The following is a 16,830-nucleotide window of genomic DNA, read 5'->3' on the forward strand; positions in this document are numbered from 1 at the left end:
GTGTGTGTGTGTGTGTGTGTGTGTGTGTGTGTGTGTGTGTGTGTGTGCAAGGTTTATAGGAATACTTCACTTACATAAGTGGCCTTTTCCCCCCAATCTTTCATTCACAATTGTTTCCCATATCCTTATTAGGATACCAAATAAATTCAAACTGTGAACACTAATATAGGCTGCCTCTCTGGAGGGGTATTGTGTTTACTTTCATGGAAGATTTCACCAATATCTAAGTCTGTGGGTCCAAGAGGAAATGCAGTTTTTGGCTCATCTAAATGATTAAGTATACAGTGTGTTGTGCATGCACGCAAACACATACTCTTATTTCCCATAACTTTATTTACTTAATACCTATGGGCAGTCTCCACTAAACAATATTGCAGTGAAAGCAAAATCCAGTATTAAATATCAGCTTTTCTCAATTTCAGTTTTAAGAATTATAGAACCATATTTCCGTTACTATCTGGGAAACCGTTGCAGATCACTGAAATTTACAAATTAGAGATTAAGCAAGTGCATTACTATCAGACTTTGTTCAGTTACTTTGACAATTGTGGTTTTAATTTGCTGACTTATAATGGATGAGAAAATGTACTTTAATTATTTTTACAAAATACAAATGCTTAGTAATATGAGACTTCTGCAGTGCTCTAGTGTTAAAGATTTATTGAAAGATGGGGAACAACCATCACTTGTTTACGGATTATAGTCTGTAGTTTAGCTAAATTTGGCTTTAATGTAGTTTTGCTGTTCCTGAAGATAAAGCCAAAGTTTCTCCTTTCTATGCAGAGTACTTTCCCCCCCAAAAATATTTTATTGCTGCTACAAGTGAATAGTAAAATCATAATCTCTTTGGTAAAAAGGATACCAAGAAAAACGGTTTTAAAGGTTGTTGGTCACTTAAACTGCAGCCATATAGACTGTACAAAAGCAGTGAAATAAAATTTGTAAAGCACACATTGAAAGGTTATACAAAATTTGAAGCAAGTCAAACAAAGCAAAACGGGATCTCAGTTAATCCAAATATACCAGTAAAGATATTGTAGTTTGGTTTCTCAGTCAGATCAATTTTGTACATTGATCTCCCCTGACATTCAGATGGACCATGAACTGAATTCTAAATGGGGGGAGGAGGAGATACAGAAACCACCAGCCACAGTTGTCCCCAATTCGAACCTTAACAATCTCAGTAAAGAGACCAGTTATTGAACTACCCCCTTTTGGCCTCTATTTGTTACATACCAGGTGAGACAATATCGGGAAATTTGCAGTACCTATTTCCCTTTCTGTACACTTTAAAAACTTCAGTCTATAGAGCTGACAACGGGGCACCTTTCACAGGTTATCAGTGCATTCTAAGGAAAACAAAGAATCCAAGCCTCATTGTTAGAGAAACTGAATTAGGTCAATTACAGCAGTGAACTGTTCTGTAAGTAAAACAGTATCGAACTTTGCTGCTTTGATTGTTGTATGCCATATTCATTACTGTTCTTTCAAAGTTCTGATGGAATGCTTTTGGGTGGTTGTTCCAGGCCAGCGGTAAGAACACCTGCAGCTCAGCATGAGGAATCCTGTGCTAATGTTGGCACTACCATACCTTGTACTACCGTACCTTGCTCTCTGGATCAAGGAGGACTTTAGTCTCCAGGGCTGTCAATCAAGTGCCTGTCTTATGAGCTCTAAATTCACAACTAAATAATTGCAGATCAAAAACCTGCATGTCAAGGTGGCTTTCAGAGAGATTCATAGTAGTCAAATCCAGTTGATATGGGGAGGTAGGGCTGTCACCTTAAGATCCAAACACAATTTTTTATAAAGAGGGGAAATGGTTTTATGTACATGCAGTTTATTCAGTGTTCAAGGAACTGCCGCAGAAATGGAGGCAATCCTTGATTTGTTTCCACAACTCTTCTTTCAGCTCTTGTCTTTCTGGTTATGTCCTTTCTAAAAGCATACCAGGGATGGGTTTTCATGGTGGGGTTTTTTTACTCAAACTTGTATTTTTCTAAGTTAGAACAGACTTGAAGATCTCTGTGTAGCTTGAAAACGTCTCTTTTACCAACAGAAGTTGGTCCAATAAAAGATATTACCTCACCCACCTTGTCTCTCTCTAATAAAATATAGGCAGGCAACATGCTAGTGAGCAAATAAAACTTCAGATTATAATTTCCCCCCAAAAGGTATAAACACAGAAGACTGTTTATATAGCAACAGGCATAATTTCATCGATTCCCCAAGGTTGTTTATAAAGCAGCAGGCGTTATCACACTTTGTATTTTGATTATTGCATTGCTTAATCATCCAAATCGTGGCCAACACTCTTTCATACTAAGAAAAGGGATCCAAGATCTTGTAAAACAACTAACTCTGCCATTTTTATTTATTTATTTGTATCCCAGTATTTATTGTATCAGAAACCCTTATAAATGGCTGGCTTCTAACCAATTCTGTAGAATTCATTCAGAGAACATTTTCTGCCTCTTTCTCAGCTTTCACATTTTTAAATTTGTGGAGCATATGTTTATTTTCTCCAATTTGCGTGTACCAACAAGAGATTCAGATCATCATTTATCTGAACATAGTTGAGAACTACAATTGAGCTATGCAGTTGCAATTACTGGTATAAGTCTATTAATACTTACATGAACATGCCCAGAGAATGAACAATGCTCTTTAAAATCCAGATATACTGTTATAGGGGAGAGTGCTGCATATGTTAATTGATCGTTAAACTTTAACTCTGACACTTGTTTAGTATCTAAAAATGTCTACTCTGCTTACAGATTAGGAAAAAAAGCTGCAAGCTTTCAGTCTAAATTGTGGCTTTGCACAGTAAAAGACATTTAAGCCAGGTGGTAATGTGAATCTAGCTGTCCTGTCTGTTTGGAAAAATGTTTCCACACATCCTAGAATAAAGAGTACAAATTAGTATACCGCAGGGGGACCTAAAACAATAAATAAAATTTCAAGAAACAATGAACAGATAAATATGGAATGGCAGCAATCAACTGAACTCTCAGCTCAGTATATACTAACCCAGCCACTACATACTTTCTGCTGAACTTAATTAGTATTTTCTATAATATCTTATTAATCATCCAGTGTCTATCATTCTAATGTTCTAATATGTTGAAACACTCGCAGCTTCCTGCGCACTTAAATTGTCATTCATTCTGTGTACCCGCTTTTTCAAAAGTGGCAGTGTCCTCCGTGTAATACAAGCTATTCTTTCAAGTATGGCAACAACGTATTTCCCAGAAGTACAGAGGACAGTTCAAAAGTCTAATTCTTCTAGCCAGCCAGTCTTGGTATTTCTGTTTCTTTATGGAGACCTTCTGTGGATTCCAAGATTGAGTCTTTACTTTGTATTAGCTTATCACAATGTAAATTCAGAATACAGAAGAGGAAAATTATGTAATATGTAGTGGATGATTATAAAAGTGTAAGCCTGCAATGAGTAGTCAGATGTTGCTGTCTTGCTGTTCTACTCTGGTAAGCCATTTACTCATCAGAGTTCTAAAGAGTTATCAGCCAGGTAAGATGATTGCAATTATAAAAGCTTTGTATAAAGACACCGTCAGTGCCATAAGAATTGGTGGAAAATTTAAGCAACAGGTCAGTTTGGTGTAAGACAAGGGACATGGAATCAAGGGGAGTTTTTAAGGAGGGGTTTGAGAGATAGTGGGATCTTCAGGGAAGGGGCTGTTTCACTGTGTACACGTAGTGCCTAGCACAGTGGGCCCCTATCTTGGCTAGGGTTATAGTTGTTTATAAATTTTAAGTGGTAGAATTTAGGAGATGGAACATCTGCAGTGGTCCCCAAATTGTGGAGCATGCCCCCCCCAGGAGGGTCACGGAGGGGATAAATTTACCCTGCATCATAAAACAAATTGCCATTTTCTACTCATTCTTGTCAAAATATAACGTTAAGAGGGAAGCCCTGTTGGAATGGGCAACTTTTGATGGTAGCAGTGAAATCTTTGATAACTGGAAGTTCAATACAGCTGTCAGGACTGTGCAAATTCACCCATCCCTACTGTTGTTTGTGTCTTCTTCCTTCCCTTTGCTTCGCCCATGCCTCACACTTCATTGCTCCCCTTCCTGCCTTCTCCTGCTCTATCTTTTTGCCTTTCTTGATGCTTTCTTTGGACCTACTAGCCACTATCTCCATATGTTTCCTCTTTAAAACTCCAATGGCATGGCCTGCTTGTATTACAGGGTCTCGTTAACTTAGTTTCTAAAAACATTTAACCTCCTATTTGTTTTTTTTTTAATAGCAGTGCTGTGATTTTATTTTCAGTGAGGTTTTTACATTGGGTTTCGTTTTTTTTTTTTCTCAGTATTTGAGGCTGGGTTGTAGCATGTTGTGAGGAAGAACCTCATTAAATTGCATTAATAAGGGGAAGACAGTTGGGAAATAAGACTAAATATGTAGTGACATAACTAATGGCTCTACTTCTTCAGCTGAAGGGGTGAGAATTCAATTATTTAATGTTTTTTTCTTTTCTGTTATAAAAGCCTTTTTTTCTGACTAACCCCGTGACTAGCTGTAGTCTTGTTTTATGTACATGTAATTATCACATTGTACTAGTTGCAACATTTAAAGCACTTTTCTGTATAATTGCCTAAAGATGTCCATACAGAAACAGATCATGTAGTTTTCCATGGGAAATGGAAAACAGCCCTTTGATACAATAAGACATACCTAAAAAGAAACATCATGGATTTAATTTGACAGAAGATCTCCCAAAATTTGGGAAGTGGGAAGGATTTTTTTTGTTGCTGGCGCTTTAGTTGGATTGGATCCACTCCCCATTCAGTTTTCATCCCTCCCCCATTGCATGTACAAAAACCCTTCTGTGCACTCTTAATTTCTTTGGTTAAACTGTACCATAACAGAAGTTGGTGGTACATTAAAGCATATCAAGAGCGAGCAGTAATCTCTATGGAAATGGCTTAGCAAGTAGCTTCATCTGGAACTCTCAGCTCTGGTGTAGTTCTGTGTTTCTGTGGATCAGGTTCTATACCAAAGACCGTTTTCATCTTAGTCTGAAGTGCAGCAAAGCAATCGTGTATTTTATTGCTATTTTTCTTTGTGTGTTGCATAGCAACAGAATACTTCTGGGTCATTGTTCTCCGCATGGCTTATGATGTAGGACACTTCTGTCCATTTCAGCTTGCTGCACCATTCACAAGTATTTAGTCAAATAAGTATGGTAGTGGTGTTTAATTTAGAATTAAAAAGAGTTTAGAGGGACTTGATCAAGCTTCAGAAAAGATTAGTGATCTTTTTGTTCGTTTACCAAATGAACACCCTTAAATTTTGTACTTCAACTTTGAAGTTAAAATCTTCTAAGCCAAGAGGCAGCAAATACCATAAGCGAGGAATATCAGTGGGTGGAATTCACCCCATTGCAAAAAGCTCTTAAATAGGAATTAAGGGTCTATACCACTCGTGCTGACCCTGTACACTGTAGTAAATCTGACCCCAGAAACAGGCAGTCATCAGCATCACTATTTGCATACCTGTGAATATTAAGATTAAAATGAAAACAAAATCCTCAGGATTCAAGGGCCTTAAAGACCTGCCAACACCTCACAAAACCTTAGATGGTTATTTGGGAGAGACCAAGAAACTAAGGCCTGTTCTACTGTAGAAACTTGGTGGTTTAATAAAGTCATAAAAATAATCAGATCCCTAAGTGACATTAATGTACTGGCAAATTTTCTACTGTAGATGTAGTTATATTGGCAAAAAAAGTTTGTTGGTATTGCTTACTTTGGGGAACTGGTATAAGCTATGCCAACAAAAGTGGTTTGCTGGTATAGCTGTGCTGGCAAGCCTTTTCTAGTGTAGACAAGGCCTAAGGCACTTGGATTTCTAGATTTACACATTTCAGCGAAACTAGTGGGGAGTACTTTACTAGCAAGTTCTCCTCGCCAGCTGGCCAAGTAAAGCCCTTATTTACTGACATAGCAGGTATAGCAGAAAGCTCATTTCTTTATAAAAACATGGGGTGTTCATAAGTGAGTATTTTTAATTAGTCACTTTGATTCTTGATTTTGTTAGGAAAATGTTGTTAAGAGTAAAAATTTTTTGTATAAAATCCCGAAGACCCTGGGAAACTAAATTCTGATTTACAGGTTATACTTCTGCATTTCTTTTTATTGCTTAGATAAGTTGCATGAAAATGTACCCTAGTTCTGTGGATTTTATCATTGCTTTCCTTGCTCTCTGCTTGAAGTTTGATTTTAGTTAATGGTTGCACATTTCTCTGCACCTCTAAAGTACTATATACTTGTTTACCTATTTTTATTAATTTTTATTCTGTATCAAATCTTTAGGTTTACTTACATTAAAATATTCACACACTTGTCACACCACACCAGAACTTCCCTTAACCTTCAAAAAGAACCTTCCTCCATTAAGTCACAAACTATAAAAGGAATTTAGGCAGATTGGTAATTCCCAGGACCCTCTGAATATCACTCCTACTCTTGTGAAGGACTATAGATCTTAAATTGCCACAAGTGATTAAGATTACATTTTTTTTTATATCTCCTCTGAAAAAACAGTATCTCCATCACTGCCTCTTTGCATCATGCTGGGTTGTTGGTTCACAGCTGAAGTTTAGTTCCTTTCCTTACTAACTTAATTACTTTCCTTTAGCAAAAACGGATATTACCCCTCGTTCTGTTGTTGCAATCTAGACAAGAGTACAGGAGATGGATTTTGTGTAGTTTATACATAAAAGTTGGTGTGACTCAGGGACTCCTTGGTCCCAACTGGCAGAGGGCACATGGTTATACGAGGATCCTTTGTGTCAGATATATGCATAATAGTTCAACAAAGGGTGGCATGTGAGGTTGCTACCAAGAGCTAGTAGCCCACTGGTCCTCATAATCAGATATATGTACAGATCATCTTAAATCTTAGAAATGTAGGACTGGAAGGGATCTCAGTAGGCCACCTAGTGCAGTCCCCTGCACAGAGGCAGGACTAAGTATTCTCTAGACTTATAGGTGTTTGTCTAACCTGTTCTTAAAAACCTCCAATGATGGACATTCTGCAGCCTCCCCAGATAACTTTTTTTCTAGTGCTTAAATGCCCTGACAGTTGGGAAGTTTTTCCTAATGTTTAACCTAAATCACCCTTGCAGCAATTAAAGACCATTACTACTTCTCCTATTTTCAGTGGTCAGGGGGAACAATTTATCATCCTCCCCTTTAGAACAACCTTTTATGTTCTTGAAGACTGTTGTCCCCCCTCAGTCTTCTTTTATCCAGAGTAAACAAACCCAGTTTTTCAATCTTTCCTCGTGGGTCATGTTTTCTAGCTCTTTAATAATTTTTGTTGCTCTCCTCTGGACTTTCTCCAATTTGTCCATCTTTCCCAAAGTGTGGTGCCCAGAACTGGACACAACACTTCAGCTGAGGCCTAATCAGTTCTGAATAGAGCGGAGGAATTTCTACGTATGTCTTGTTCAGAATGCTGCTGCCAATACATCCCAGAATGAAGTTCGCTTTTTTTGCAACAGTATTACATTGTTGACTGATTTTTTGGTTTTGTTGACCACTCCCCCCCCCCCCCATTTTTTTTTGCGGTACTTCCTCCTAGGCAGTCATTTCCATTTTGTATTTATGCCGTTGATTATTCCTTCCTAAGTGTGGTACTGTGCATTTGTCCTTGATTGAATTGCATCCTGTTTATTTCAAACCATTTCTAGTTCTTCCCATTTATTCCCCATACTTCTTGCTGTACTATAGAGACATCTAAGATGTTTGTTAGATTTTTCCTCTTTATTCCCTCTTGTATGTCCTTTGTCCTTGCATTTAAGGAGTTATGTATCTATACTGAAAATTAGGTGTTGGAGTTAGGGCAGGTCACCAGGAGGTGACATTTCTTGGAAATGTTCCGTTCAGGCAGGAGGTAAGACACTTATCTCCATCTGGCCATTTGTGTATGCCTCACAATGTAGGCCTGTTTGCATACTGGGCCACGTGCTAATTAAGAGTTTGTAAAAACTGCAAGAGGAAATCTACAGGAAGGGAGATTTATAAAAGACAAACAATTGTTCTGGTATATCTTGGAATATAAAGGGACGCACTGAATCCTTCACTGAGGCCAACTTTTTAAATAACTAATGACATCTAGAAGAATTCCTGCCAGGAGTTAAATGCTTGAGTTATCACGAAACCTAAAGTAGCCAAAATAATATTTAACAGCTATACTTCATATTTACCTTAACACATTTCAAAGACAATGAATTAATCTTCAGATGGACTGGAAAGGAAGACTCATTCTAGCAAGACCTGTTTTCTGCTGCATGCTTATTTCAAGCAATGTACCACTTCCTGAAGATAAAGAACTGACCATGTATCAAATTTTGTTACAATGTATGGGTCCAACAAGTTCAAATTGTTATTCTTGTAGGTCACAAATGTTAATTTATATTTTTAATACTCCTAAACCACTGACAGAATTTATATATGTTGATACATAGAAATAACATGATTCTAATAGATACCGTAATTTCAAAGTCGCCAAGTGGTCATCGTATACCTTCTGCAAAGACGGTAAAAGCAATTATGCAAGCGATACTTCTGATGGTATTCCTAACTAAAGAAATTTAAGTAGCATTGAAAGTCCACAAGTATAGTGATACTTGCTAGATATAACTTCAGTTACTCTTCTGCAATATTAACCATAAATATCTAAAGGGTAAAAGATTCTACATATTGAACTAAATTAGAAATAATATCTTGCTACGGCTCTGTGCTGTAGTATGGCAGATATTAATCCTGCATGGCGTTTACATTACAGCATATCTGCTCAAGAAAAGACCAAATTTTTAACATGGGCCCAACTGGAAGACTATTCAATGGCATTTATGGATTAACTTGGCGATATAAAATTGACTTAGAAACAGTGCTATTGTCCATATTTACTACTGGAGAGTCTTTCTTATCTACAGTCTTCTGATCCTGACTATTGGAAATGGGTGCATGCCTGCCTTAAAAGGAAAAATCCCTTAATTCTGTCCTTTTTTATGTCATGAAACCTTAGAATTTAAGAATGACTTAAAAAAATTGGCTATTTTGCAAACATTTGGCTGTGATAGTAATGACATATGTAATGTCATTAGAGGGGTTTTTTTCGTTTAATATTTTCCTTTGCTCCAGGCTAGTCCTTTGTTTAGCCAAATCCAGTATAATCCTACCAGGAGAGTGTGGATCATTTGGTAATTTACATTGTATGGTTGTTTTAATCCAGGTTCTGTCACTGGAGTGGAAGGTATGCATCACAGCCCACCATAGTACATAATTTTATGTCCATATGGAAATAATAAACTCTGCAGTAAGTGGCCTCCTGTCACACAATCCATTATTGGGGAATTATTTTTTCCAAAGCAATTTTTCCCTCCTTAAACCCAGATGACAATAGAAATAATTCTCAGCTTCAAGATTTTTTTTTAAAGGAAAAAATTTGTATTTTTAAAAAAGAAAACTATCAAATAAGAATTACTTGCTGATTTGAGCATACTCAATCTCCATTGTTTTCCAAGGTATATTCATTTACGCCCCAATTCAACAAGATATTTAAGCAGTTGTGTAACTTTAAATATGTGAGGAATCTCTTTGACTTCAAAATACCTACTGAATCAGTGCCTATGTGCAGGTGCAAAGCAATTATTTCTCAGAAATGCAGGTGTTTTTTTTTAATATGACTTTGAACCCTACTTATGGCAATGTTCATTAAATGTAAACATTTATCAAACCGAGACTGGCTTATTCCAACAGATTGTGTTCTAACAGTTTAATTTTAGGGCTGTCTTTCCTAGTATAATCCAGGGCAGGAGGATAAATTTGACTCCAAAAGCCTCCCTGAAGGTTTAGAATGTAGGAACTAATATTGGGCATGAACTTCTAGGAAACCGCTATAGCAAACGCAATGCAGAATAGTGTGTAACAGTTTAATAAGCACAAATACTTAACAGTGTAATTTAAAAATATTTTGTCTATTGTGTAATAAAAGGTATTTAGTGTGTTATGAAGTGAGACAGATTTTTTCTTCTGATAGATGCTGTTCAAGACCAGATACCCAGGTAGTAGTTTAATTGGATTATGGCATGTAGGTTACATATTTAGATTTATCCAGCATTGTCCACTCAGAGTTCATTGTCTAAAATATTCTTGCAGCCTGTCAAACTCCCCCTCCTTCCCCCCGCTTCCCCACTGGCAACAGTTGAGTGTGCATTAACAAATGAACTACTCAACTTAATCAAGTTTGCATTTGTAGAAACTGCCTTCAGTAATACAAATTAAGACCCTAATGGTCTTTCATAATCCAAAGGCACTAATTCTAAAAGGGCCTGATTTTTTAGTTTCAGGACCACTAATAATTTTCCAAGTGGATACTTAGTATTTTCTGGTCACTGACATTATGCTAGCTAAATTAAGTGTATGCTTCAGTTTATCAGCGATAGAGGATTGAAGCATTTCACAATTTGATAAGAAACAGCGCACTTAACCATGAGCCTCTTTGATCAGTTGACACACACACACGAGTTATACTTTAATCAAGTAATCTTTAGGTGAGTGATCAAGAAACACACTTCCCCCTTTTTTATTACTTTAAAGACTTTACAACTACGTTGTGCTATAATGTATCTCTATTTGCGATGCCAAGTTTGACAGAACTAGTAGATAGTGCAGCTGCAGTGAAATAGACACAATACAGCCTTACCTAATTTTGTTGATTATAAATAGATCACAGGGGCTCATTTAAGTGGCACGTGTGGGGGAATTACCTACAGGGTTAACTAACACACTATACTAAAATTATATCTCATACTATTTAGCGTAGAATTATTTGAATAGTTTGAGAATACCCATGTGTAAACAATCTGCTTTTTTTAAAGCTATGAATGTAGGAATGCAGTACTGAAATATAAGCCCCGGCCCATGTTTTATCAGCCTATTTTACAAGGAGAGCACATTCATGCTGTAGGCACGAAACAAAGCAATTATGTAACAAGGATTAATGAGCTGATTATTTTATCCAAGTCAGTGAGGCGTTTTTTAACCCATTATTATGGATTCAGTTTACATTTAAAATATTCCTAACTAAAGAAGAGCATATTTACAGTTCTTCCTTTTTCCCCATTTTGACTTGATTGGTTTTCCTTCGGTTCTAATTTGCAAAGCTAGTAAATTAGTTATGCTGCTTTTTATTCCCCCACCTTTGAAATACAGTCTAGTACTCAGCAGGCCCTACTAATTCTAACAATTCTTTCTTTGTAGCTTAGATATCAACATGGATTGGGTACTCCAGACCTAAGGCAAACTCTTCCTAACCTGAAAAACTTCATGGAGCATGGGCTAATGGTCAGATGGTAAGTGCCTCTGTTTCACCAATTAACTTAAGTAATACAAAAGTAGGGAGAACACAGGGAGGGCTACGGCGATTGTCACAGAAAATGAGGCTTTGGAACCAAAAATGAAGCTGGTGAGGATATCTTAGGGTCAGCCAGAACCCATGGCCTGATTGTTGCCAATACATACATTGTAAAGAGGGAGGACCATTTAATTACATACAAGAGCAATGCCAACAGGTTCCCAATCAATTATTTTCTGACAAGAAGAAGAGAGATAAAAAATGTCAGAAACTGTAAAGAGATACCAGGAGCTAAGATTGTGGAGCAGTATAGATTGCTTGTAATGGACTTATGGGTGAAAAGGCTAGTGGGGGAACAAAATGAGCTGCAGAACAAAGGCTAAAGTGGTGGAGGCTTGTGGATAGGGAAGGCAGTCTGAGATTTAAGGAAGAGGTTCCATGGAGATTGGACAATGACTGACCACCTAGGTTTGGGGGGAAATATCCAAACATGTTACAGAAAGGGCACAAGCTGCTTGTGGCCAACAAAAGGAGGGTAATTTCATGGCATGGAAATGTGGTGGTGGTGGTGCCGCCATCTATGTATAGGAGGCAGTAAAGGAGGAGGGAAAAGGGTTTAAGTAACGACAGAAAGAACAGTGGAAAGTTACGAAGAATACAAGCTGATAAAGAAAATAGCAAAAAGAGTGGTTGTGGAAAGTAAGGGTCAGGCATTTAAAGCCTTATATGCAAGACTACTAAACAAGGAAGGGGAAAAATAAATATATAGATTAGCCAAGATTAGGCAAAGAAGCACAGAGGACTTGAGCTGTAAAGTGGGTCAAAGATGAAAATTGAAGAGTACTAGTGTAGGATGGTGGGGGTCATTAGGACGTGGCAATGCTTTTATGAGAAACTGCTCAGTGAAGAAACCATTGAGGGGAAGCCTCACAAGACCTATTACCGTGGTGGAGACTCAAAAAGTGCTAAAGATGATGAAATGTGGGAAAGCAGCAGGACCTGACAGTTCGCCATTTGAGGCATTAAAGCATTAGGCCGTGAGGGAGTAGTGGTAATTAACTTTTTCAACTTCATTCTCAACTGGAAAAATGCCTGATGAGTAGGGGAAGAGCACATTGGTCTCTACATTCAAGCGCAAAGGAAACATGCAGGAATGTAGCAATTACTGACCCGACGAGTCACACAATGAAATGGCTGGAAAGAATTATCGAGGAAAGATTTCATGAGGAACTGGAGCATTAAGGAACTGACAACCAATTTGGGTTTATGCCAGGAATGTTGTCAGTGGATGCAGTGTTTGCACATGAATATTGTAGGAGAAGTACAGGGAGAAACTCAAGGAATTGCACTTAGTGGTTTTGGATTTAGCGCAGACTTATGACAGAGTTTCTAGAGAATTGTTATTGTGGTGCCTGCAGTCATGCTATCTGCTGGAGACGTGTTCAGACTATCGTGGACACATATGAGGGTAGCACAACAATAGTGAGAAGCAGCTGTGGCTACAGTGAGTCATTCGCTGTGAGGGTATGTCTGCATCAAGAATCAGCTTTAAACCCGTTCCTGTTTGTAATTGGTAATGGAGGCCTTGACGTAAGAAATTAGGGGAGAAGTTCCATGAAGCAACGTTTTCACTGATGACATGTTATGAAGATAAATATGAACTAGAAAAGAACCTAGAACCATGGAGGGTTGTGTGACTGGTTTATTCCTGGGGGAATGCTGCTCCAAAAAAATAAAAATTCTACATCAAAATATAAAAATTCTGTGCACAATATTTTAAAATTCTGAAAATTCTGTATTTTTATTTTTCAAAATATTTGGTTTTTTTATACAAAATGATCCACAATTAAACGATCGGTCATGATTGAGAACAACATTGCAGGATGTGCAAAATAATTTTGTCCCCATCCGCATGCAGTTTTGTAGGGAATTCTTGAGCATGAGAAGTTGGTGTAGCTCTTTTTGATGCACAATGTGAAGGCCGTTCACGTCGTACAAAAGGACAAATATCCTTTTGGTAACTTTAAAAGGATTTGGCTAGGTACTTCAGAAAGTGCTTGGTTCTGATTGTTCTGACATTATATTGACTGCTTGATAAATGTTTTATTTGCCCTCAATCTTTTATTTTAATGGGTAAGTAAAATAAATCCTGAGCTGTAATCTAACCCCATTGTGCCACTTTGGCACAGGAAAAAAGTGAGAAAGCACATCATCATCTTAGCTGAGGATTCCCTTACTGTCATTTATAATAAGGCTCCTTTACATCACTCTGGCAATGTAAAGACGTCTTAACTTTTACAGGTTTTATGCTCCTGGGGGAATTGACTGAGAATGGGAACAGTTAACTAACAATAGGAACATTAACAATGTTACTATGTAGGCAGGCTGCTACATTTCTGCCTCAGAGAATGAGATCAAATAACTATCAATAGCACCATTAACAATGTTTTTTTCATATCAAGTGTTTTTTATTTCAAACATTGAAACAGTTTTGTAGGAATGCACAGAGCAGACACTTATTCTTCCATACCTTTTCCTCTCAAGCAAAAACTGACTGAATTTTGTTTCAATCCAATTCCTGTTACCTGGTATAAAATGAGCCTCCAGGCAATTTAAGGGATAGCACCGGCTGCTTGCATTTCCAACACTGGCAAAACAGCTGCTTGCTTCGTTGCAGTGAAGGAACATAGGTAAGCAGGCTGCTACATTTCTGCCTCAGGGGACAGAGCCTGCCTTATGTCTAACAGTGATATAAATGGTCACCTTTCTTAAACCGCATCACGGGGTATATTTGAAGAAAATGGCTTATGAATCAGGCAAAAGATGGAATACATGTCATGCTTCGTTGAGAGGGCAATAAGAATCCAGTAAAACATGATGGTATGGGGTAGTCTATGCAACAATTTAAATATCATGCTTCGGTGTTGAGTAGTGATGGGAATGTGGATGTAGGTTTAGGAACCGCAGAAAGAGCACTTAACATAAAGGGAGAGAGTTGATGGGAATTTTCTGCAATAAGAATATTCCAAGTAAACTAAAGAGCAGAATGTGTATGATCATGATTAGACCAGTCATCACGTAAGGGTCTGAATGCCAACCAGTGAGAAATAGAGAGAACTACTACTTCACACTGCCAAAATGAGAATGCATAGATGGATACTGGGTAAGACTAGAGCTGATAGACTATGCAGTGAAATGGTACGAGCTATGATGCAGGTAACCCCTATTATGGAAAAGTTGAGGGAGTATCACCTGAGATGGCTATTAGGCAGGATGGTCAGGACCACAACCCTATGCTCTGGGTATCTCTAAACCTCTGACTACCAGAAGCTGGGGCTGGACAACTGGATGGATCACTTGATAATTGCTTTGTTCTGTTCATTCCCTCTGAAGCATCTGGCACTGGCCACTGTTGGAAGACAGGTTCCTAGGCTAGACCATTGGTCTTACCCAATATGGCCATTCTTATGATGTCTGGGTCATGTGAAATGTGGGATATATTGGCTATAGTAAAGAGCTAGTAGTCAAGGGACAAAACACAAGGAAGACCTAGAAAAAGGTGGTTCGAGATGCTGAAGGAGGACACGATGAAGGTTGTTGTCTTTGAAGACGCATTTGACAAGTGTGCTAGGAGACTAACAAGAGTTGCTGACCCTGACTGATGGGACAAGGAGAAGGAGGAAGTAGGTGGATAATAAAATCTCCACAGGAATTTAAAATTTGTTTATGTACTTTGTAACTCCTTTACTGTGTGTCACTTCAGGCAATGCACAGTCAACCTGTGGAAGTTGTTCCAGGGGATGTTGTGAAGGCCAAAAGTATAACTGAGTTCAAAAAAGAACTAGATAAGTTTATGGAGGATAGGTCTATCAATGGCTATTAGGCAAGATGGGCAGGGATGATGTCCCTACCATCCGTCTGCCAGAAGCTGGGAATGGGCGACGGGATGGATCACTTGATTACCTGTTCTGTTCATTCCCTCTGGAGCACCTGGCATTGGCCACTGTTGGGAGACAGGATACTGGGCTGGATGGACTTTTGGTATGACCCAGTATGGCCACTCTTGTATGTTCTTAGTGTCTAAGAAGAGAGAGGGACTCTGTAAAGAACCAAAGACCCAAATGATATATGGTTTTAGATTGGTCACCACCTTAAACAGAATTATAAAGCAAATCAGAAGCCAGTGCAGTCCATGGAGAACAGGTAAATTGTGCTCCACATAGTTCATGTTGCTAAGCGGTCAGCCATGTTGTATGAATTTAATTACTTTTCTCGGTAGATTTAAAGATCGTACAGAGGCATCGGGAGTATAAAGTACATATGTTATACAAGCCTCCTACATTAAGCAGGTTTTTCCATGCATTGTCACTTTCATAAATCACTTCTTACCCTTGCTGACTTTTCTTTTGCTGTAGGGACACGTGGTGGTGCTCTGAGTTGATTAAATGCAGGCTCCTTTACTGCTCCCGTGAACCCAACAAGTTACCTTACTCTGAAAGTTTCCATTTCAGCAAAGTAAGACTAGTAGTATATATGAGTTCTTCATTCCAGTCCTTTCTAAAGGAAACCAGTGTTTTCATAGGAACACTAACCCATTAGCACTGTGATTGTCATAACCTGCTTAACGTTTCTGGGTCTGTTGCATGGCTCTAAACAGACCATTCAGAGCAAGTGTTATTTAAAAGCATCCTTTTTTCTTTGCATTTGATGTAAAGTGGTACAGCTTACTGAGACATCGATTTTCTTTTGATTTTAATAACCTGGATGTATCAGGAGATCTGTGTTGCTGCCCATCACTGTAGTATCCGAGCACCTTCCACATCAAATGAATAATAATAGTAAAAACCCTAGTGGAAGTATAGAACAGTACAGTCCACTGTGTACACTGGTGTAAAAAAAAAGAGTATGAGACGTTATGTTAAGAGTCAAACTACCGGTGGAATATGGGGATGTGGGGGATGGAGTGGTACCATAGAGCAAAGTTTTTGATGGTAATAATAAAATCCTGTAGCAAATGGGGAGAGACTTGAGTCTGAAAGCTGGTGCTGGCAGTGGTGAGGCTATTTTGGTACTTGCGTATAGAGTTTTCTCTCATTTCTCAGCCTTAAGGTGGATCTGGATCTCAGTTACATTTCAGGAACCTTCCAGAATAAAATAGGCAATATAGCAACCAGAACCTTTTTTAAAAAAAGAAACCAGCACCTGATACCTTGTCAGTCATTGGTTCTCTCTGCGCACAATGGCCCTCTGGCAGCCCTGATACGCCATTTTGTGGAGAGAGAGATCCGTCTCTTCCAGGCCAGCGATTAGGTCATTACCTCCCTCTTTTTGTCTCCCTTAACTGACCAGAGTATTATACTTTGTTAATTCTTCGAAAACATGAATCAGTAACGGACCCATATTAGTCTCCAAATGTAATTTTAGTTAGGGTTGAAAGA

At 38.2% G+C, this 16,830-nt stretch overlaps 1 protein-coding gene across 2 annotated transcripts in view; it reads left to right on the forward strand.

Moving 5' to 3' along the window:
- UVRAG (UV radiation resistance associated) overlaps positions 1 to 16,830 on the forward strand; it is a 127,029-nt gene that overhangs the window by 89,045 nt on the left and 21,154 nt on the right. For both annotated transcript variants that reach the window (XM_024205058.2, XM_024205050.2), the window contains one exon: positions 11,299 to 11,390. In XM_024205058.2, coding sequence (XP_024060826.2) covers positions 11,299 to 11,390 — 92 coding nt within the window. The remainder of the gene's footprint in view (positions 1 to 11,298; positions 11,391 to 16,830) is intronic.

Source organism: Terrapene carolina, unplaced genomic scaffold, assembly GCF_002925995.2.
Source record: "Terrapene carolina triunguis isolate 2854851 unplaced genomic scaffold, T_m_triunguis-2.0 Scaffold97, whole genome shotgun sequence".
NCBI classification, from domain to species: Eukaryota; Metazoa; Chordata; order Testudines; family Emydidae; genus Terrapene; species Terrapene triunguis.